General features: G+C 30.0%; 3 protein-coding genes across 3 annotated transcripts in view; all 3 read left to right on the top strand.

Annotated features, from left to right (window-relative positions):
- Window positions 1–11659: 11659 nt before the first annotated feature.
- On the top strand, window positions 11660–16551 carry LOC107032207 (nudix hydrolase 15, mitochondrial-like). Its single transcript, XM_015233792.1, has 4 exons — window positions 11660–12227; window positions 13933–14075; window positions 15961–16080; window positions 16157–16551. Exons 1-4 carry the CDS (start codon window positions 11807–11809, stop codon window positions 16379–16381), a joined length of 909 nt encoding a protein of 302 aa, XP_015089278.1. The 5' UTR covers window positions 11660–11806; the 3' UTR covers window positions 16382–16551.
- A 2275-nt stretch (window positions 16552–18826) lies between these two features.
- Window positions 18827–21164, top strand: LOC107002215 (nudix hydrolase 15, mitochondrial-like). Its single transcript, XM_015200147.2, has 4 exons — window positions 18827–19126; window positions 19692–19834; window positions 20537–20656; window positions 20738–21164. The coding sequence occupies exons 1-4, from the start codon at window positions 18889–18891 to the stop codon at window positions 20939–20941; spliced, it is 705 nt and encodes a 234-aa protein (XP_015055633.1). The 5' UTR covers window positions 18827–18888; the 3' UTR covers window positions 20942–21164.
- Window positions 21165–23330: 2166 nt separating this feature from the next.
- The window catches only part of LOC107002214 (nudix hydrolase 22, chloroplastic-like), a 3644-nt gene continuing 2828 nt past the window's right edge, over window positions 23331–24146 (top strand). The window contains exon 1 of the mRNA XM_015200146.2: window positions 23331–23633. Coding sequence (XP_015055632.1) covers window positions 23411–23633 — 223 coding nt within the window. The 5' untranslated portion in view covers window positions 23331–23410. The remainder of the gene's footprint in view (window positions 23634–24146) is intronic.

Genomic DNA, 24146 nt, shown 5'->3' with positions numbered 1-24146 from the left:
GTTTCTGACTGAAAATGGCTTTGTGGGGGAGTCTGCAATTCACAAAAAGATTGAATCTTGGCAACATTTGGTGATTGTTTTTTGGTTTCTGACTGAAAATGGCTTTGTGGGGGAGTCTGCAATTCACAAAAAGATTGAATCTTGGCAACATTTGGTGATTGTTTTTTGGTTTCTGACTGAAAATGGCTTTGTGGGGGAGTCTGCAATTCACAAAAAGATTGAATCTTGGCAACATTTGGTGATTGTTTTTTGGTTTCTGACTGAAAGTGGCTTTGTGGGGGAGTCTGCAATTCACAAAAAGATTGAATCTTGGCAACATTTGGTGATTGGTTTTTGGTTTCTGAGTGAAAATGGCCTTGTGGGTGAGTCTGCATTTCACAAAAAGATTGAATCTTGGCATCATTAGTTGATTGTTTTTTGGTTTGTGAGTGAAAATGGACTTGTGGGGTAGTCTGCAACTCACAAAAAGATTGAATCTTGGCAACATTTGGTGAACGGTTTTTTGTTTCTGACTGAAAATGGCTTTGTGGGTGAGTCTGCAATTCACAAAAAGATTGAATCTTGGCATCATTAGTTGGTTGGTTTTTGGTTTGTGAGTGAAAATGGCCTTGTGGGGGATTCTGCAATTCGCAAAAAGATAGAGTCTTGGCAACATTTGGTGACTGTTTTTTGGTTTGTGAGTGAAAATGGCTTTGTGGGTGAGTCTGGTATTCACAAAAAGATTGAATCTTGGCATCATTTGGTGATTGTCTTTTGGTTTGTGAGTGAAAATGGGCTTGTGGATGAGTCTGAATTTGACAAAAAGATTGAATCTTGGAACCATTTGCTGATGAATTCACAATTTGGGTGGCATTTGCTTGACAAACTTTTGAACTCTGTTCTTTATAGCATCCCTCTGAAAATTGATCAGTTGAATACTGCACTGTGGCATTAAGTTTCGAAGAATGGCGAGCCAACTCTTCTAACTCCGTTTTCTTATCAGCAGACCAACTCTGTTCAAGAGCAAATTGGCCTACTTCATTTGCCACATTTCGAACATTTAGTGCTTTATTTGTCGAGTCAATCTTATTGGAAAACACTTGAAATGGAGCTTTTTCAAGTGCATTGATAGCTCTTTGAGCTTCTTTAATCAACCAATCGATAGCCTTACTAGGACGGTCATAGCCAAGACGATCTTGCACGTCATAGAACTGAATTGCCGTGTTTGGAGAGAGCCTAACACGCCTGTCCTTCGGACCTGTGGCTGTTGAAACCTTGCTGTGCCTGTCTTTCCTCCCCGTGGCTCGGACAATGCGGCTTCCATGGACTTCCATAACATCTTGTTTAGCCCTCTTTGGCTTCCTTTTTAGTGATACTTTCTTGGTTTCCTCTTTGTGACTTGGACATTGTGTGTTGTTTTGGTGTTTTGGGACTAAAGTTGAACTAGGGGGTGTGAAATAATTAGGCCATTGTTGCAAATGTTGGTAATCACTTTGGAGGATTTCTTGAAAAAATTCATCTTTATTTTCATCATCATCATCATCTTGTTGTGATGATGATGATGATTTATCTTCATTTTCATTTGATACTTCAAGATGATGTTTCATTGGAGGATCAAGACTTGAAGTAAATCTTATTATTGCCTTCCTCCAACTTTTTGACTTCTAACTTTTTCAAGTGTATTTGGTACTTAGCAATTGCTTTTTATAGAACTTCTTGTGACTTTGGACCCTTGAGTAAAAGATTGTACTTGAGTATAACAAATGCATAAATAAATGAAAATAAATAAACTATGAAAAAGTAGAGATATGTTTGAAAAACCTGAGGGGTCTGTTTGGTAGAGTGTATTAGAAATGTTTGTATTAGTTGTGCTTGTTTTAGTTATATTTGTATTAATTATATATAGATTATTTTTATACATTATTTGATTTTTGATACATTATAAGTAACATGCAATGCATTAAAAAAATTATTTACAAAGATACCCTCCACTGTTATGGTGAAAAAGATGTAAAAAGAGGTTTTAATGGACAATTGAGTCTTTAATTATGCTAATGCATGCATTAAAATCATTGCATTGCTAATACATAGAAATTTATGGTATTAACAATACACACCTTAACACACAATAGAGTGTATAACTAGCATTAGTTAATTATACGTAAAGTAGAAAAGAGTACCAAATAAGCTACTAGTAATACACAAGGTTAATGCATACATTATATTATTTCTCCTAATACACTTTACCAAACGATTCCTAAGTGTTTTATTGACAATACGTCACATAATCAGGATTTTCACTAAAGAGATTTAAAATATAAAAGCCTTTGGGCACACGAAAAAAATGAAAGGGTGGAAGGTTTCTCAACTAGAGTTGAGTGTGGGGTCGCTATAGTGCTAGATTGAGTGAGTTTTTCTACACGGCTGAACGTTCTGTTCTAGACAAAGGTGCAATGATCTTCTTAAATTCGATGTGTCTTAAAGTGGTAGCGAAAAAACGCAAATATAGGAATAAAACCAGAAATTTCAATACCTAATATATGTACATAAAACTAATTTTAAATATAAATAATTATATAATATATAATATAATATTAATTCAAATGAATCTATTACACCTCCTAGCTCCATGTGGCTATTGCAAAAGATTAAACAACCAAAAAAATACGATTGATGGTAAAATTCTTTACTTTTAATCAGAGTTTTTAAATTTGAATGTAGAAAATATAGATCTTTTTTAAAGAAGCGTTAAAATCTCGTAATGGACTTTCTACATATATGGTGACTTTCCTTTATTGAAGAAAAATGAGATCAGATAATAACTATTAATTGAACACGAAAAATTTGTTCAAGTAATTGAGTATCCCTATCATCATCAACATGTTGAGAATTCGAGTCATGCTCGAGAGTAAATGAGAACATTATTAATCCGCGGAGGGGTGGGAAAACAATTTTCCTGTGACACTAGCAAGTACTAAAGTAGACAACTCAACACACTCTTTTGGATTTATATTTGATCTTTTTGTGACATACATTATGATCAGTAGTGTTCAATATTACTCCCTCTGCATAAATAGTTATTTCTGTTTTTTTTTTGTCATTTCATAACCAATAATAGCCCCCTGCAAAAAATCATACTAACTATGACCGTTATTTTCACGGTGAATTAATGAAAAATTTATATTATAAACGTTTGAATAACTTACTGAAAAACACATGATAGAAAATAGATTTTCACTGAAATAATTTTTTTATTTTATGGAAACATTACCTCATTGATTTAATCAGGAGGTGTAGTGTAAATTAGTAGTTGTAAGTATAATTTTTGTACGTTGAAAAACTCTTTAAAATATGATATGTAAAAATTATGAATTGTACGTCAAATTTTCCACTATAATATGGTAATAGGTGTGTGTCAAATTAGGAGTTGTACGTGGTTTTGTTTTTAATATGAGGTAGAAAATAATTTAATACAAGAAAAATTAATGTTAGTAGGGAACCTATATATAAATGGAAGGTGTACTTGAAAAATTAAGGACTATTATAATAAAAATATTTTCATGTTTTAGGTTTTTTTTGCTTTTTAAGAAATGGTTTTCGATTTTTATAAATTGAGAATCATTTTTCTCTTGAAATTATGCACGGTACTCAAACAGTAAGATGACATAGATATCAGTTAAAATCAAGTTAAATGACATGAACAATATCGTGTTATTTCAATTCTCAACTAAATTAAAGCAATTTCGAAAGAAATATTCTGAATAATCAACGATTCTACGTTTCGACTAACATCGACTAATATTTTTTAATTTTAAATTAATTTTTATCTGAATCGTGAAACCCTTTTTAAGTAGGGCCCTCTTATAGCTAAAGAAACAAGGCAAATTGCATGCGTGCATGTGCTTGATCTTTATCACCCAACTTTAACTTACTAGTATTTTTTTTTCTTTTATTATCTTCGTGTTTTATTTTCAATATTTATTATTTATAATTTGTAAAAAATATTATCATGCTCAACGAAATTGAGTTAAGAGTTTTGAAAGGCATACAAGTTTGCCTCTCGTAGACGAATATTGACTCAATCTTAGAATCATTCGAATACTTTAATTTTCATCGTAAAATCAATATAAATTCGTTTGACCATAAAAAAATCAGGACATAAGGAGTATTTTATTATATATATATATATATATATATAAGTAATATAAACCAAAACATAGAAGAAAATATATTAATCTATAATCTAATTACTCAGGTCCTTTTAGTGTCATTTTTTTCAAATCCAAATCATTATTGTTCCCCTAATCCTTTGCTAAATCTATTGCAGCAATAAATAATTCAGCCTAAAAGCTGAAAAAAGGACCTAATTAAAGTACATAATTGACTTCAATTAATTATTAATTAATTACTTGGGTACCTAAGAACTAGCTCGTTTAATGTGTATATAAATATCCTTTTCATATTTATTGAAATAGTACAATTTATCTTTTTAATGAAGGTGTTGTTTATTCAATCTTCTTATTGTTATACAAATTATTATTATAAATTAGGAATTTATAATATAGTACCATAATATGAAAATTGAATTCAAAGAAAATATAATTGGTGATACATAGACTCAGTGAATTTTGATGATTGATAAATAATTTGAGCTAAATGAGTTGGACCAGATCAAATAAATTATTAAAATAAAACATGTATTGAACTAAATGAATAATAAGGTACAATAATTTCATATTCCATTCAAAATATGGACTCTTACCTTGAGTTATTTTAATAACAATAATGAGAATTTTTTGGGCAGATCTTGGATAATAACAATAAAATATCTCGAGTTTTCACGGTACAGAGTTATTTTTGTTAGAAAGTGTTTTGTTTTTAATGTGAAACTTTATAACGTGAATTCGAATGCTTTATTTTCAATGTAGAACTTTAGGTGTTAATTTGTATTTAATCAGATTTCAATACTACTAAATATTGAGTGAGAAACTCAATAAAAATAATAATATACCCAATAAAATTTCATAATTAGAGTTAGATTTCAATACTACTAAATATTGAGTGAGAAACTCAATAAAAATAATAACATACCCAATAAAATTTCATAATTAGAGTCTGAAGAGGGTAGAGTATATACAAACGTTATCATGATAAAAATAACTTTTAATGAAAGTAAATATGCACATTAACAAAGAGTGGTGAATTTTTTTTCCAACATTAATTATATGGTCATTGGATTAATGTCGCTATAGATTTTATGAACATTTATAAATATGATTATTTATCACTAAAAAAATATATTTAATGGCTATTAAAATATTGTGATAATTAATTACAGTTAAAGAACATTTCTCTGCCTTGGGATCTCATAGCTCGCAGAGTTAAAAAATTGTTCTCGAAAGACCATTAATTCAAGATCAGCAAATTTAATATAGACAAAAAAAACATAACAACTAGCAAAAAAAATACAAGTTAAGATTAAAAAACAATAACAATAAATAATCTGATAATGGAAAAACATATTAAAGATATTGAATAATCCATTCATTTTTACTTGTAAATTTAGATTTTCGTCCCTTTAAATAATATAGTAATGATTACTATAAATGTTTTATCATAATATTTATATTAATTAATATTTATTATTAATTTTTTGAGAAATAATTTCAAACATAAGCAATTAATTATAAAAATAAAATAAATTATTTTTTAATATGTAAAAAATAATAAGTAAAAATAAAAAATTATTTTAAAAATAGTGAATAAGTAAAATAAATTGAATTGAGATGGAGTACTATTTTGTTTACTTGTTATCATGAATATTAAATATGCAAGTCCTTATGTAATAATTAGCATGGGGTTATCCATAAATAACAAAAACTTTATAGTCATCAATTAATACTCTGAACTACTATTATTAATTATTTTCCTTAAAGTACTCTGAACTTATTAGCATTATAATTATTGTAGTCGTTAGGATAGCCTTTTAGATTTTAATTATGAGTTATACCTACATGGCTATATTAAATATGATCAATTACCTAAATTGTACCTAAAGAGATTCGAATCGAGATTTTTGATTAAATATAAATTTTTTATTTGATAATAGATGAAAACTAATTTGGCGTATGTTCGTTTTCACTTTATCGAGTATTAACTTGGTTTTATATTTCTTAAGGAGTAATAAATAGAATAATGTTAAATGACCAAAAAATTTGGTCAGAAATTTTAAAATTTTATGATATCTTTTTTATTTTAAAATAAATTGATTTTTATTCATTTTTAATCAAAAGATATTAAGATTAGAATAGTAAAAATGTTCAAAAAGGTAAAATATAATTCTGACCAAAAGGATTTTCTTTTTTACTATATCATCTTTTGAATATACAAAATTTTAAGGCATAATACATAGATTTGCCCTTAAATTTGGCTTCAAATTTTAAGTATGACCTCAAACTTTCACAGTGCACAAATAGGCACTTTAACTATCCTATTTTTTTTATAAATACACACGCGATTTTTGAACCCAAAGAGCGTGAAATACAATCGCGCCCACGTGTATTAGTGAGCCACTCAATAACTGCCAACTAATTAAATATTTTACACGTCATTATACATAGATTTACCCTTAAACTTGGCTTCAAATTTTAAGTATGACCTCAAACTTTCACAGTGCACAAATAGGCACTTTAACTATCCTATTTTTTTATAAATACACACGCGATTTTTGGACCCAAAGGGCGTGAAATACAATCGCGCCCATGTGTATTAGTGAGCCACTCAATAACTGCCAACTAATTAAATATTTTACACGTCATTATTTTTAAAAAAAGTTACACGTCATTTAAGAAGTAAAAAAAAATTAAAATTAATTGTTTGCAGACCAAGAAATCTTCATTATAACTCTTTTTCCACAATGACAAAAAAAATTAGAAGCCATTTACACAAAATATGAGCACAAATCGTTCTAAAGAGGAAAAAAAATTTAGATTTGAAAGAGGAGGAAAGAGAAATTAGATTTTAGGTAAATTTTAATTTGGAAATATAAAGATATATATAAAAGGAATTCATTAAGGGTATATTTGTCATTTCTGCTTTTTTTTACCGTTGTGGGCCTTTAAAATAGTCATAACTCGCGCAGAAAACGTGCATAACACGCGTTTTGCCATGTAGGATTCGCGTGTGTATTTATAAAAAAATAGGATAGTTAAAGTGTCTATTTGTGCACTGTGAAAGTTTGAGGTCATACTTAAAATTTGAAGCCAAGTTTAAGGGCAAATCTATGTAATATGCCAAATTTTAATATTTTGGAAAATGGCAATAGTTAATAATATTAGTTCAAATCCTAAGTGATTATTATCTTTTTATTTTTCAAACAGAATAAATAAAAATGAACTCAAAAAGTAATCTAAAAATCTCGAAATAAACCGTATAAATAGGCGGAGTTATAACTAAGGAAAGGTTTGGTTAACTGAATATACATATATCATTGAATCAAAAAAATTACCATAAATGTTCAAAATATAAAAAAACAAACACACGATGAAATTTAGAGAATTTAACATGTATAGATTATATATACCACAAGCAATATTTTTAATAAAAGGATAATGCACAAGTATCTTCTCAACCTATGCCTGAAATTTCAAAGACACACGTATACTATACTGAGATCTTATTACCCCCCTGAACTTATTTTATTAATAATTTTCTAGTCCTTTTCGACATACGTGGCACTATCTTGTGGGTCCAACTCTGATTGATCTTTTTTAAAGTTAATGCCACGTAGGCCGAAAAGGGATAGTAGATTACTTATAAATAAGTTGAAGAAGGTAATAGAACCTTAGTATAATATAAGTGTGTCTTTAAAATTTCGAGTATAGAGTGAGAGAATACTTGTACATTTTCCATTTAATAAACAATTTAAGTTTAGAAGAAAACTCAAATGAATCTCTTACAATTACATAGCTCTAATACTTTTTGTCAAACACAATATAAATTTGCACAGAAGAAAACTCTAATTAATCACTTACATCTATATAACTTTAATATTTTTTATTAAAAAATTATATTACATATATTATTATCAAATCTTATTTATATGCCTACCTGCATATGCTTTTCTTGTTAAGCTATGATGACACACATGAAGAATTGATGTGTACAAGCAACCCTAATAAGATTGAAGTACAGAGTTCAATGATACATCACAATGAATTGACCCCACCTTTTATTGTTTAGTGTGAATCTCAAACTTCTTTTATTTTTTTTTTCTATTTGATATTTGATATTTATAATAAATTTTGATATAAATTTGTAACGCATAAGGTCTTAGTTAAGAGGAAACATTTCGTGTTAAACAAAATTTAAATTTGTATATTTATATTTTTCTTTTTCAAATTCATCCGCGATAGAGGAGTTTAGGCATGATTATGACTTGTGTATTATGCTAAAAGATCATGCTTATACAAAAAGCGAGGGAATATTTATCTACGCCCCTTTAAGTTACACGAAGAATGTAGATTTTCTCTTTATACAAAATATATTAAGTATTATTAGAAATAAAATGACAATATATGAAATTTTCGAGGTCACTTCATTTATAACGTATATTTTGTTAGACACTAAAAAATTAACTATTAAGTATACGAAGCTCTTGTTATAGTCAACCATAATCAAAAGAGACTTTTCGTTTGAGCTCTCATTCGAAAGGTTGATATTTCTTCAATTTTGTCCTTCACGAGATTTTTAACTCTCAGATAAACTGACGTGAAAATGAATGTTTGTATAGTATTTACTCTCATATTTGCTCGATAATTTGTTTTCACTTCTGTATAACTATAGTCTATATATTATATGTTGAAAAGAGAAGTTACTTTGATAAGGTCTATATCAATTATTTAAGTGAAGAAAAGATAATATATCTCAAACTATTATAAATGGTATGTAAAAATTCTTCGATAAACTTTTAAGATATTGGTGTTTCTGTCATTCAAAAATTAGAAGATATATATCTTTTATACTAATGGACATACACGTGTCATAATCTTATCCACTCATCTGACATTTACTGATAAATAAAATTATGTCACGTGTCCTTGTTTAGTTTTTCGTTAGAGTAAATAACATATATGCTCTAGTTTTTGCACGCTATGAACACCAACGTCCCAAGAGTATGATGAAAAATATCTACATATCATTTATGATAGTTTGAGGATATATTTGTCCGGTCAATATCAATTCTAAATCAGATTTAGAAATAAATTATAAGAATCGATTATCTATGAAATGACAAAACTTATTCTTTAATAATTTTTTTTTATTTGTAACTTTAATTACTAATGAATCGCTTGATAAAGTGTATTAATAAAAATAATTTAATAATTTAAATATAACTATCTTTATTTTTTTGAAACTCCAAAATAATTTGGACTAGACAAGTCCAATACAACATACTTCAACTTAAATTACATTGAGATAACAATTTTTTAAAGACATTATAAGTTTTAAGTTATTTATATTATTAATAACTAGTAAACTTAGCCGCGCTATGCGCGGTATCTAAAAATTTTCATTTTTATTTAATTTTTAAATCCAAATAGATTAGTTAATAAATTTTATCATTTAGCTTTGTAATTTCGACTCAATTCATGGATTAATTTTATTCAAAAAATAAAACCCTATACGGTCAAATACCTATATTTTTTTTAGTTGAATAGTACCTATTCTTTTATGTTAGTTATAATATATAATTAAGAATTTATGATTTCATTATCCATTTGAATGAGTCCTCAAAATTAAATATGGTTAACTTTGATGTTTTGTTAAAAATTTAAAGTGAGATTTTTAGTCTTTTAAATTTTTTTAAAAATATCAAAAGAATTAAAATAGTAATAAATTCAAAAACAGACTTAGAAATATGAAAAATTATTCGTAATAGATAAGCTACCTATAATTTGAAGACTTAAAAAAGTACTTCAATATTTATATTTTAAAATATAAAGTTCTCTCTATATATTGATTCTTTGGAAGGAAATGGGTTTACATGATTTTAGTTTGGTAAAATAATTTTTAGTGATATAGAATTAACATAAAAATAATATATTATTGTTAAAATGCATAATAAAATAAGTAATAAATGAACAATTATAGATGAATGATAAAAGGTTTTATGTTAAGATTAAAAAAAAAAACTTATATATCTACTAAAAACTTATAATTAGACTCTTGAATTTTTTCTAAATAAAGTAAACATAAAAAAACTTTTCACAAATAATATGAATATTTATAATTATTAACAATAAATAATATTTTCTTATAATTAAAGTGTAGGAGAAAAAGTTAAGTAAATTTTTAGAATCATTATAATGGAGGATGAATGGTTAGTAATAAGTATATTTGAAATGATTATCTGTATTAATTTTTTCCTTGAGAAATTTTCTTCTATAATTCTAAGTTTTTTTAAAAAAAATTTATTTCAACTCTATTTTTTAGTCTCCCTTTTTTTTTTTAGTCTTTGCTTATTTAATTCTATTAAGAAAACACAAACAATTAGCATCCTAATTAAAAGACTGAAGTTTGCTCGTCTTTAGTATTTTTACTAATTTATATATATTTTTTAAAACAATAACAATTAGCATCAAATCTTAACATAATCAAGTTAGCTTGTCTTAAGCTTTTTATTAATTTAAGAAAAATGTTTAAATGAATTCTCTTAATTAATTTTTATTATAGTTTTCATGATTCATATTTTATTTAAAATTTAAAAAAAAACTTCATAATAATTTTGATTATCTCCCACCGCTAAGCGTATCTACAAATACATTTTAAGGTTTTCAAGAATTGTTTTTGTCTTACTTTTAGTAATGATCTTGCTCTTATAATTTCATGCAAAAAAACAAACCAATTATTCTCTTTTATATATCTTATTTTGTATCATTCTTATTAGAAGTAAAAATAATTATATAAAGAAGTCTTTGTCGATAGATTTTGTATTACAAGATTAAAGTAGAGGACAATTAAGCTAAACATAAATATATTTGGTTAGAAATACTTTTTTGATGTGCTTTTAAGATATCACAAATTTAAATATTAAGTAATTTGGGGTTACGAAGGTATAAAGCTAGAAGTTATAGGTATTAATAATAAGTATTAATTAAGTAAGTATAGAGGTTTTGAAAGATGAAGAGGTGTGACTTTATAATAAAAATTTAATTAAAAATAAATATATAAAAATAAGAGGAAAAANTACATCCCGCTCCTGCAAAAATCAGATCAAAGAATACAAAAAAAATTAACAAATCAAAGGAATAAAAAATGAAGAATAAGGAAAATAAAAATAAAATGACCATCATGCAATGTCTCAAAGTGGGTTTTTATAGGTGTAATATTTAGGAGTTATAATTTTTATATTAAATACTTTGAAGGTTATGAATATGAAAGGTTAGGAGTTATATTATTAAATTAAATTAGATGTTATATATATTATTAAAAGGTTAGGAGGTGTAATGCTCATTAAGTTACTTATTAATAGCAATATATATATACACATAATATTATTGTGTAAAAAGAAATAATCTAAAAAGCCCTTTTTTAAAAAAAAAAATATATATTTTTCTCAACATTGAGACATGCCACATAAGCGGATTGAAGATCCTCATTTATATATCTATATTGATTTTCATATTTAACATACCAAATATTTTCCTCAAAAGTTCACAAATTATTGAAGAAAAAAGAAATTGTTGAGCTTCATTTGAGATTTACAAAATATGTATGATTTATTACTTTTTGATAAACATGGAAATTTGTTAAGTATGAAAAAAAAATGCTATCTACAATTCGAAGATTGTCAATTTCTTCAATTTCATCATTTCAATCTCCACTTTCACTTCGCAAATTGATCATAATGGATTCTTCATCTTCATCTTCATCATTAGTTGATAAATCTTCTCAGAGATTGTTTGCTTTAGCTCAACAATTGCGTCTTTACAAACCCCCACCGCCGACACCATTTGGGGATGATGATGAAGCTGAAGCTGATTTCGAGGAGCAGAAATTGGAAGAAAGGGTAGGGAAGGTTGTTTCCCAATTGGGTTTTCAAGAATCGGTAACCCCAGATGCTGTTGTGCAGAAAGAAAGATTTAAACCCAAAAGAGCTGCTGTTTTGATCTGTTTATTTGAAGGGGTTGATGGGGAACTTCGGGTTATTCTTACTAAGAGGTCTTCCAAGCTTTCTACTCACTCCGGTTAGTGAATCTTAGACATTTAAGACTGAGTCAGAATTTGAAGTTTATGAGTTCTGAACTCGATACAGAACCTGTATTACAATTAAAGACTTACACACATCCAATTTGAAGCTTATAGTATTGTGGGGTTTTGGCAGATTATATGCAGAACTAGTTATTTATCTTAAAGGATAGTTTTTTTTTAGTATTGGGTGAAATGGGTCTGAATTGAGTGGGTTGGATATAGAGATCAATGATTCATAAAGCTGACACCAAGTTTGTAGTTGATTGATTTGATATGTGATTTGATGCATGTAGTTGATATTGTCGATTGTGATAGTGTGGTTTTGATGTTTATTTTGAACTTAAGTCAGCACAGTGGATTCTGCTGAGCTACAATGTATTTTGTCCTATCTTAAGGCAAATTCTTGTGTGTGTAGTTTCTATCAGATTATGAAGAGGATTGTAGTTTGCAATTGGTAATAAATATGTATAGTCTATCTGATCTCCTTATAACTGTATATTGTGTTGAGATTTTTGGGCCGTAGGTGAGAAGAGGGGTTATGGTTGTTGATTGATCGTTATAGTGTAGAGGGATTTTGGTAGATTATATGCCGAAGTTGTAATTTACCTTAAAGGATAGTTTTTTTCAGTATTGGGATGAAAGGGGTCTGAATTGATTTGATATGTGATTTGATGCATGTAGTTGATATTGTCAATGGTGATAGTGTGGTTTTGATGTTTGTTTTGAACTTAAGTCAGCACAATGGACTCTGCCGAGCTACGATGTATTTTGTCCTATCTTAAGGCAAATTCTTGTGTGTGTTTTGCTTGTTAAAATAGTGTGTAGTTTCAATTAGATTATGAAGAGGGTTGTTGTTCGCAATTGGTAATAAAGATGTTTAGTCTATCTGATATCCTTGTAACTGTATATTGTGTTGAAATTTTTGGGCTGTAGGTGAGAAGAGGGGTTATGGTTGTTGATTGATCGTTATAGTGTAGTGGGATTTTGGTAGATTATATGCAGAACTTGTAATTTATCTTAAAGGATTGTTTTTTTTAGTATCGGGATAAAATGGGTCCGAATAGAATGGTTTGGATATAGAGGTCAAGGATTTTCATATGGGCAACTCCAAATAGTTTCTCGGATTGAGATGTAGTTGGTTGATTGTGTGATATGTGATTGTGATTTGATATATGAAAGAGGTCTGCAGTTTATTTTGTCGATGGTGATAGTTTTGTTTGATGTTTGTTTAGATGTTAGTCTTGAAATATGTACCATTTTCTTTTACATTATTAAGAGGGATTATAGTTCATCATTGGTAATGAGATGTTTGCTCTATCCTCTCTCTGTTCCGTCCATTGATTCACGATGTTAAATTGATAAGCTGGCATAATGGTTTGATTCTTATCTTGTTTTTTTTCTAAAGATTGTGGTTGGATGCTTCTGAAAACCAGTTTGATACATGTATGTGTTGCTGCTAAAAATGTTGTTGCTTGGATGTTTAGTCTACAATTTTTCTTGTGATTGAAATTTCGGGGCTTGCAAATTTGTCTAATTGAGCCTCATTTTTGTTTATTCAAGATATGAACTGTCTATAATCTTTTCACCAAGTTGCTTTATGTATTTGTAGTTAATATTTTATGTTGTTGTTACTGTCCTCTGCTATGTTCTCTAATACTGTGCTAAGGTTAGCTGATTTTACCTAAAATCCTATTCATGCAGGTGAAGTTGCATTGCCTGGAGGAAAAGCAGAAGAAGGAGATGCAAGTGATGCTGATACTGCAACCAGAGAAGCAAAGGAGGAGATAGGACTAGATCCTTCATTGGTTAATGTTGTGACTTGCCTTGAGCCATTCTTGTCTAAGGTATGTGGATATCATCTGTAATAGTTCGCACCAAAAAAAAATCTATAATAAGATAAACTCTAGTCTGTCAGGAAATTTTGGGTGGATGTCATCATAGCTTGGTTGAAAGACAACTTGCATCCTAACTATCTAGGAAACCGCGTGAATTTTGTCAGAAAATTTGCCTGTTCAGATAAATGATAAGAGAGATGTATGTAGAATGTAATGGTGAATCTGCTTAGGAAATCTTCACTGTTCTCTGGGCTTGCCAGTTGATGAATTTAGTATGGACGACAAACTTCCATAAGGCCCAATTTCTTCAACAAGATAAATCTATTTAGAGCTTTCTTCCACAGGGGAGATGTGCTCTACCGACGTTAGAACTATGTTAATTTAGCCTTGATATCCTCAAGCACGTGTAACGTTTGACTGTGTGTTCTTTCCTTCTATATCATTTTGTACGTGTCTCATGCAAATCTTCAATCATGCTGGTTATCTGATAAGTTCGTGTTATATTTAACAGCACAAGTTGATACTTTCAAATCATTAGCTGAACATGGAACCAAATAAGCCTTATAGATGAGATTTTGAAATGTTATATCAGAAGAATGAGACAACCCTGTTCACTGTTTCTTCCTTCTATGTCCAGCTTAAAAATCACCGGGTCTTACGTTTGCCAAATTTATAGATCTGTTGGCGTCTTAAAAGAGCAGTGTTGCAGTTAATGTACATTAAAAGCGAGAAGGCATTGCCTGTACTTTACTAGAATTATGCTAATACTTGATTTAGGTCGCTGTAATTTTGTATGTATCTTTGGTATTCCTATCGAGTTCCAAGTTTTTGTGGTGTTATGAGTATTCAGGTGCTGGTTCTAATGTTGTGAGCTTAGTTAATATATGTTTAGCTGCACAGAACAGAGAACAGTTACTTTTCCTCCTCCCAAAGTGTGTTAGCACTTTTACCATTCAGCAATATAGCTAATCAATATCCAGAGAAAAACAAACTGGATAGGATAAATGTACACATTCCAAAACTACTTAAAAGCTGCAAAAGATCTCAGAATTAGACTTTCAAGAGTATCAATATTCAAATTTAAAATACTTATTTAAAAAGATGGAATATTGCTGTTGGCTTAGAGTTGTATATGAAGAAGTGTTAATCGTCTTAGAATGGAGCTAGGTTATGCTGGTGATCAATGTCGATATCTTCATTAAAGGATTCCACTCTTTTCCGGTAAACTTTTGAAATGGCAACCATTTCCTTCATTCATTAGAACCAGGTAACTTTTGTCCATCAAGAGTCCACTGATAGGAAGAAATCACCTAATGTTTTTGCCTCCGCTAGAATCTGAAATTTTTTGACACCTCATGGCTCTCAACCCACTTGATTGACTACTAAGGCACGCCCTTGGGTGCAGATTATAGAGGTGTCTTTACCTCTCTTGCATCCAACTTTATTATCATTAACGCCATACCCTTGGGCGTAGATTATTGAGGTGTTATTACCTCTCTGGCATCCAACTTATCACTTACAACTTTCAGAACCATTTTCCTTCCAAGAAAAGGTCCTTGCTTGGTGCAGCTTCTTTTGCTTGTCTTTTAGTAGCAAGAAGTTTATATGTGGATATCTTGAGGAGATCTTGGTGGACCTCCTTTAAGATTTATGTGTACTTAGCTCATTTGGTGTATTCAATCTTTATCAAGTTTTCTCGTCTCAAACTTAGTGCTGGTTTTGCATTACGCGACAGTGACCCTAAATTCTTACCCCCGATGAGATTATATTATTATTGGTGCTGAAAATGACTGCATTTCACTATCAACGAAACAATGCTGGCTCTAGGATGCTTGATCCCTTTGTACTACCTTTAACTTGTGCGCATATCTAATACATTTTGTTATTTATGCAGCATCTTCTTAGAGTAATTCCCGTGATTGGGATTCTTTCCAATAAAAAGGAATTCAATCCCATCCCCAATGTTTCTGAAGTAGAAGCAGTTTTCGATGTCCCATTGGAGATGTTTCTCAAGGTTTGTATCCTTCTGTAGGTCACACAAATAAGTTTCTTCCGCTTCTTGGATACTTAAGTGCAACGTCTTTATACAGGACGAGAATAGGAAATCAGAAGAAAGAGAATGGATGGGCGAAAAGTATTTGATTCATTTGTTCGACTACGAGATGGACGACAAGAAATACTTGATCTGGGGTTTAACTGCTGGGATTTTGATTAGAGCAGCATCAGTTGTGTATCAGAGACCACCTGCATTCTTGGAACAAAATCCTAAATTCAAGCTCCCTAAGGTAGTGTACAAGAATACTACAATGAGTTAAACTGTAATTGATCATTGTTTCTTGTATGATCAAAGCTTGTGTCATAAATTAAATGCATTACAATGGAGTATTGTGTAGTCTTCTAACCATATGATGTAATAACAGAATTTTCCCCCTCAGATATGTGCACAGTGGAATATTATGGCCCTATATAAAGCTTTTTCTTTTAATCCTTCTGTTTCATTTTACGCGACACTTTTTCGGATTTCAAGATTGAAAAACAAGTCTATCTATACCGTAAGTTTTTTTTATATATATTTTGAATTATCAATTATCGTGATTATAATACTTCTTACATAGTTTATAAATGACATAATACATATATTGGACCTTAAGTTTGGCTTCAAATTTTAACTTTGACCTCTAACTTTCATAATACACAAACAGATGTTATAATTATCCGATTTTTAAATAAATAAACACATGAGTCCTACATGGCACAATACACATAAGACACCACGTAAAACAAAAAATGACATGTAGGACATGTGTGTGTATTTGTTCAACTTTATACAAGTTTAAGTGTCTACTTGTGCGCACCCAAAGTTGAAGGGCATAAATATAATTCGAAGCCAAGTTGAAGGGCATATTATGTATTATGCCGTTTATAAATACATGAATTTTTTTTTAGTTCATTTCAAAAAAAATGAAGATTTTGTGCGTAAATTTTCGATCAAACTTAAACGGTTTGATTCTCAAAAAATAAAAGTGTTACATAAATTGGGGCAGAGTGAGAAGTCTTCTTCATTCAGTGTTAATTCGGATTTGTCTTGAAAAGCTTCACTTTGGAGGAAAACGCTTCCATCAAAGACGATTTCTGTATCCTGGGCCTTTTTTTGTTCAGTTTAAGTGTTGGAGTTTCAGAACATATTCTACCTTTGCTTCCTTATTCTTCTGTTCCAAGAATGATCCAATTGAATCTTCTGAAGCTGATATATAAAATCTCAAAGGCTCAAAAAAGACTAATCAAATTAGTACTCGTGCGGTTGCTTTAGCCATGTAAAAGGTGGGATACTTTACCAACTTCTTTGGCTTTCTTGTTAGGTATCAACTTTTCTAATTTACCTTATATCTCAGGATAACGCTTTATTATATATGAATCAAAAAAATTCGAATTCGTGACTTCAGATTAAAAATAAGAAAAGTAAAGTAGTTACTATTTTATATCAACAAGAATTGATTTCATTTCTGGTGAGGCTACTTAGCCATAAAGGGTGTGCCAGCCAACCAACCAACCAATAAATGACAGCATCTGCCATCACCTAATTAATTGGAGATAATCTTTTTGTCCTAATTCATGTTTGTATTTTAAATTTGCATTATAAATTTTAAATTTTGAAATCGTCTCTATTTTTAACGTAAATATAAACATATATAACTTATAAGCTTTTTTCATATACTCAAAAGAATAAAATTCAAATGAAGTATATACCTTCATATTATTTCTTATCAAGAAATTATGATAAAATAGTTGAGATTCATAATTTTTAATTAAAATTTTGAGTTTGAAAATAGAGAATCTTGAAGCGTTTTATCTCTAAATAAATTTATTTGATATAAATCTAAATTAATTGAATCAATAATCTTTAAATATCAAATGATCAAATCAAAATTAATTAGAAAAAAAAAAGATGGATTACCCGCAATGAAATCAGATCTTTTTTTAAAAAATATGACTAAGAAAACACACAAAAAATCGAATGAGGTATACATTATTTATAAGGCATAATACATAAATATGCCCTTTAACTTAGCTTCGAATCACATATATGTCCTTCAACTTTGGGCGTGCACAAGTAGACACTTAAACTTGTATAAAGTTGAAGAAATAGACACACATGCCCTACATGTCATCTTACGTGTCATTTTTTGTCCTATGTGATGTCTTACGTGTATTGTGCCACGTAAGACTCATTTGTTTATTTATTTAAAAGTTGGATAGTTAAAGTATCTGTTTGTGCATTATGAAAGTTGGAGGTCAAAGTTAAAATTTGAAACCAAGTTTAGGATCTAAGATATGTATTATGCCTATTTTTAACCACATTAAACAGTATAATTTTTCGAATTCAAAACCCTGAGCCCTTACTAACTCCGTGATTCATCATTACATATTGGCATAATACATAAATGTGCCCTTTAACTTGGCTTCAAATCACATTTATGTCCTTCAACTTTGGATGTGCATAAATAGACAATTAAATTTGTATAAAGTTGAACAAATAGACACACATGTCCTACATGTCATCCTACATATCATTTTTTGTCCTACGTGGTGTCCTACATGTATTGTGACATGCAGAACTGATGTGTTTATTTATTTAAAAGTTGGATAGTTAAAGTGTTTGTTTGTGCATTATGAAAGTTGAAAGTCAAAGTTAAAATTTGAAACCAAGTTTAAGGTATAATATATGTATTATGCCTTACATATTGATGAGCTGCTTTTTATAAGCTTTTAAAACAACACATTTTCCTTTTCTCCTTTCTCCTTTCTCCTTGTCAGTGCCCAAATGGCATCTAACAGATCAGAGAGCCTTGTGAAGTTAGCTGAAAGACTTCGTCTTTATAACTCTTTAAGTACCCAAATTTCAAAAATTCAAGAATTTGTTCCCAAAAATCAAGAATTGGGGATAAACCCAATACCTAAATCAAACAGGGCTGCAGTTTTGGTGTGTCTATTTGAAGACCCACAAGGCCATCTTCGTGTAATCCTCACCAAAAGAGCTTCAACACTTTCTTCACACTCAGGTAACTATTTGATTTATTGAAGTTAAATTTGTACAATGGTGTTCACTTGGTATCGTAGTATTCAGAGACGTATTCATGATTTGAAGTTTATGAATAATGTTAATTTGGGATCATTTTTCTATTTGGAAGCTCTTTTAACTCTACCCCTTTAGGGATCGTTTAATAGCTGATTTAGATGTGAGTCGTGTAAGTATTAAATTATGTATAGGTAATAGTTGGTTAAGACGTAAGTTATTCATGTATAGCATAATATATATAGATTTGCTAATAGTTATTTCCTACATTGTTACTGATACTTGCATAACTTTAATCAGCTAGCAAACAATCTCTTAATGATATGATGTTATAGAAATGTGAGACTATAGGTTTTAGTGTCGTCTCAAATTGTTTGTCTGGTTTTGATTTGACACGAAGTTTAAGAAAGTAAATGAATTTTTTGCTAATTGAGCTAATTAACCCCTTTTTATAACATTCAGTACCTGAGGATACCCTTCTCCTCGCTCAGGGCTCGAACTTGTAACTTTAAAGACATAAATCTTTCAACCTCTTTCTTTAATGTTTTTAGGTGAAGTTGCTTTGCCTGGTGGGAAAGTAGAAGAAGGTGATGCCGATGACGTTGAGACAGCATTGAGGGAGGCTGAGGAGGAGATCGGATTAGACCGTTCACTTGTAGATGTTGTTACTGTTCTTGAATCCTTTACCAACAAGGTAATGCATTTGTCTTCATTTGAGTCTTACATTATTTTGTGTTCATGCCCTTTTAAGGTTTCTTAGCTCGTTAAATATTAATGACAAGTAGGGACATAGTTGATAATACAAGCCCGTCTCTTTGTATCAAAGTTGAAGGGATCAAATTTCACGGAACATTTATATGCCAAGAACAGTACGAACAACAATAGTAATACAATGGGACTAATCAATCAGTTGTTGAGAGAGCACTGTGCAAAATTAAACATGACATTTTAGGTTTCATGTTGGAAAACGGACAAAGAACAAGTAATCGAACTTTTTATCTATATTGCTCGGACTCTTTGATAATACAACTGGTATACGTTGGATCCTCCAAAAGCTTTGTATTTTTGAAGTATCCAACACGGGTAGGGCAATACTTTTGGAGGTTCTGAGCAACGTAGCTTTTTATCATACTCATGTCCATCACACAATCGACATTGCAGCCAAAGTCTTGTTTACCTCAAGAGAAGTAAAAAAAAGAGTCTTAACTGAAGCATCGGGTTGCAAGTTTCAAATGCTTCAGTTTCATTTCGTGGAACGTTAATTCTCAATAGTACAGTTCTACTGCATTGATGCTTACCTTTAGAAATCTGTTCTGTCTTAACCGTCTTGTTAAAAATTTGGCCCTATTAACATTTATATGATCCGTGCTCAAATCGGTGTTTTGTTTTTCCTCAGAAGGGAATTACGGTGATTCCTGTCGTGGGCATACTTTGGGACCGGAACACATTCAACCCGTTGATAAATACTGCAGAAGTGGCATCACTATTTGATGCACCTCTAGAGATGTTTCTCAAGGTTAGTAAGTCTATAAACTCCCTCTCTTGTTTACGTGTTTCGTCTCCAGTTGCTCTTACGAATACATATTGGTTGACTTAGGATGAGAATCGACGAGAACAAGAACGTGAATACATGGGAGATGAATATGTTCTTCATTTCTTTGATCATGAAACAGAGAATGAGAAGTATATAATATGGGCAATAACTGCTGGCATTTTGATTAAAGCTGCATCGATCGTGTACCAACGTCCCCCTGATTTTCAAGAACGAACACCTAAATTCTGGAGTAGAAATCGTCAATGAAAGACGTTATTGCCAAATCTCTCTCTCTCGAGAGAGAGAGAGAGACTTTTGTCCTTCGAACTTGGAACCTTTAACATAGTTTCGTCTTGTCTATGGTGGATTGCTTTATCCTTTATGTTCATCTTATGCAAACGTTTGAGCGGGCTTTCTAGCTCCAAATTTATCTTCAAATATCTGTTTGATCTTGAAATTTAATTTGATACTCATGAAAATTTAGTACATATATTTCATTCCAATAATCAACATAGCATATGTATTTAAAACCACAAATAAAAGTTCTGATATGTAATAAATACACTTCTTTAGCTATTCAAAAGTTTTTATTGGTTTCTTCTAATCAAACTAAAATACATATATGAGAATTTGAGTATTGATGTTTTTAGGATAAAAATTTACATATTCGAAAACTATCGATTTCTAAAAAAAACACTAATGACTAGCGAGGTACCATCCCGTTGAACCTCCGCGATGCTTCTCGTAACAAAATCTCTCTACCATGAGAAACTTGTTGATGTCTAGTGTTACATCAACGACAATCTCGAAATCTTTAAGACTTTTCTTAGACGTGTTTGCAATAATTATACGTATTTTGAGTATTGTATCTGATAAGACTCTGTCACAACGATTACTATCAAAATATTCCACGTCTATATCATGAAGATTTCTTTGCATGACATTGTAAAACATGTCATGTGACATGTATTTAGAAGAGTTGAGTTTGAAACAAAGTGATTTGGTATTATTTCGAGAGTTAATACCTCAGATGGTCACTCAACTTTGCACTATTCTCTCAGAAAGTCACTCAACTTTCAATTTTCCCTCAAAAGTCACTCAACTATGCACTCTTCTCTCAGAAAGTCACTCAACTTTCAATTTTCCCTCAAAAGTCACTCAACTATCCACTCTTTCCTCAGAAAGTCACTCAATCTATTAAATTATTTTTAATTAAAATTTATTGATATTAGTTATTTATATAACAAACAAAAAATTTTAAAAAATAAATTAAATCATTTAGTGATCCATCCACCTAACCCGACCCATTAAAAAATATGATATGACCCATTTTATTTTATCTTTAATCCTAAATTAATCCCTCTCATTAACCTTGAATTAGGATTAGATTAATTTAGGACTAAAGATAAAATAAAATGGGTAATATCATATTTTTTAATAGGTCGGGTTAGGTGGTGGATCACTAAATGATTTAATTTATTTTTAAAAATTTTTGGTTTGTTATATAAATAATTAATATCAATAAATTTTAATTAAAAATAATTTAATAGATTGAGTGACTTTCTGAGGAAAGAGTGGATAGTTGAGTGACTTTCTGAGGAAAGAGTGGATAGTTGAGTGACTTTTGAGGGAAAATTGAAAGTTGAGTGACTTTCTGAGAGAAGAGTGCATAGTTGAGTGACTTTTGAGGGAAAATTGAAAGTTGAGTGACTTTCTGAGAGAATAGTGCAAAGTTGAGTGACCATNTGCAAAGTTGAGAGGTATTAACTCATTATTTCGATTATAAAACCAATGTTGTTCATGAATATGAATATTAAATTGAATGGTTAAAGGTGGTGGTAAAGAAGAAAAATGAGAAGTGATGATATATTTTATATCAATATTTGTGCTTATATTAGAGGAGATAATATTGGGGTATTTTAAAGTATTTTCCATGTTGAAAGTATTTTTATGTGAATTAAACAAAGAAATTGGTTTCAATATATTCTTTTATATAGTCAAAAATCATATACATATTTTATATTTGATAGGGAAAAGAGTAATTAATTGGATTCTCCTTTTCACCTTTGGATGATGGCTTATAATTGGTTGTATTTCCCCTTTTTGTGCACGGCAAATACATAAAAAATTGTATTATTTATAATAAATATAATTGGTAGCTTAAAAAATAGAGTAAATTTATAAGTAGATTGATTGGGTAAAACACTTAAAAAGGGTGTATTTGGTAGGAAGAAAAATTAAATGTTATTTAGAATTTTTTTTAAAAAAATAAATGGTTTACAAGAAAATATTGTTCTGTAGCATTAAATATAATCTTGATAGATAATTGACAATAGATTCGACCCGATACTTGCAGAATCCCAACCCTGGTTTGAGTCCTGATTCTCATCCCGAACCTAATTCTTGACTCCGATTTGAGATCTGACTCTCAATCCCAACCTTATCACGAAACCCAACTTACAACTCCCTATCTCACCTACCAGTCTCTACCCCGAACTAGTCTATCGATCCAAACTCCAAACCCGAACCCGAGACCCAACCCATGCCCCTACCTTGACTTGATTTTGGGTCAGTATTTGGATTGCGGATCCGGATTTTACATTTTAGTGGATCCGGGTTAAGTTTGTTGGTTAAATCTATTAATTAATAAAAATTTCAACCAATAATAAGCTTATCACATATGAAATAAAAATCCTAATTTTGATTTTCTTTTGGATTACCTTACCTAAATCCCAAATGGCATATAACAGATCAGAGAGACTGATGAAATTAAGTGAAAGGCTTCGTGTTTATAACCAAAATTCAAAAATTCAAGAATTGGGGACAGATAATAGTAATAGTAATTCAATAAGATCCAAATCAAACAGAGCTGCAGTTTTGGTGTGTCTATTTGAAGACCCACAAGAAAATCTTCGTGTAATCCTCACCAAAAGAGCTTCCACACTTTCTTCATACTCAGGTAAGTATTTTTGCGAGTTTCATATCTGAACTATCAATTCGTCGTCGCAAGTGTTTGAATGTAATCATAATGGTTCAATTTTGCCCATAAAATTTTGTCTTATTTTAGTAGCAATAAATTAATGATAATAACTTAATTGCTTCTAAGGGTGTGTTTGGTATGAAAGAAAATGTTTTTCATGGATAATGTTTTCCTAGAAAATATTTTTCTGGAAAACAAGTAGGTTTTGGACTTATTTTCTCATGTTTGGTTGGTGAGTAGAAAATATTTTCCGAAAATGATTTTTAGTGTTTGAGTTATGAATGAAAAATATTTTTGAAGAATATCTTTTATTTTACTAGAATACAAAATAATTTATGAAATTGAAAATATTTTTTAAAAACAATTTTTTTTTGGGCGGTGGTGATAGGGAGAGGATAGGAGTGAAAAAATAAAAATTTGAAGTTGATAGTATTTTTAAAAAATAAAATTAATTTTTTAGGGGGTTGGGGGTGGGGGTGAGGGGGCTGGTAG

The sequence above is a fragment of the Solanum pennellii genome, chromosome 10 (genome assembly GCF_001406875.1).
Source record: "Solanum pennellii chromosome 10, SPENNV200".
NCBI lineage: Eukaryota > Viridiplantae > Streptophyta > Magnoliopsida > Solanales > Solanaceae > Solanum > Solanum pennellii.
The sequence above is the reverse complement of the archived record's forward strand: the minus strand, read 5'-3'. Positions and strand labels throughout refer to the sequence as shown.

Bases quoted from the DNA above. Each gene is read 5' to 3' on its own strand.
- LOC107032207 (XM_015233792.1), top strand. From the start codon at position 11,807: ATGCTATCTACAATTCGAAGATTGTCAATTTCTTCAATTTCATCATTT. The intron at 14,076-15,960 runs GTATGTGGATAT...TTATTTATGCAG, and splicing joins TTGAGCCATTCTTGTCTAAG to CATCTTCTTAGAGTAATTCC. The intron at 16,081-16,156 runs GTTTGTATCCTT...GTCTTTATACAG, and splicing joins CATTGGAGATGTTTCTCAAG to GACGAGAATAGGAAATCAGA.
- LOC107002215 (XM_015200147.2), top strand. From the start codon at position 18,889: ATGGCATCTAACAGATCAGAGAGCCTTGTGAAGTTAGCTGAAAGACTT. The intron at 19,127-19,691 runs GTAACTATTTGA...TAATGTTTTTAG, and splicing joins AACACTTTCTTCACACTCAG to GTGAAGTTGCTTTGCCTGGT. The intron at 20,657-20,737 runs GTTAGTAAGTCT...TGGTTGACTTAG, and splicing joins CTCTAGAGATGTTTCTCAAG to GATGAGAATCGACGAGAACA.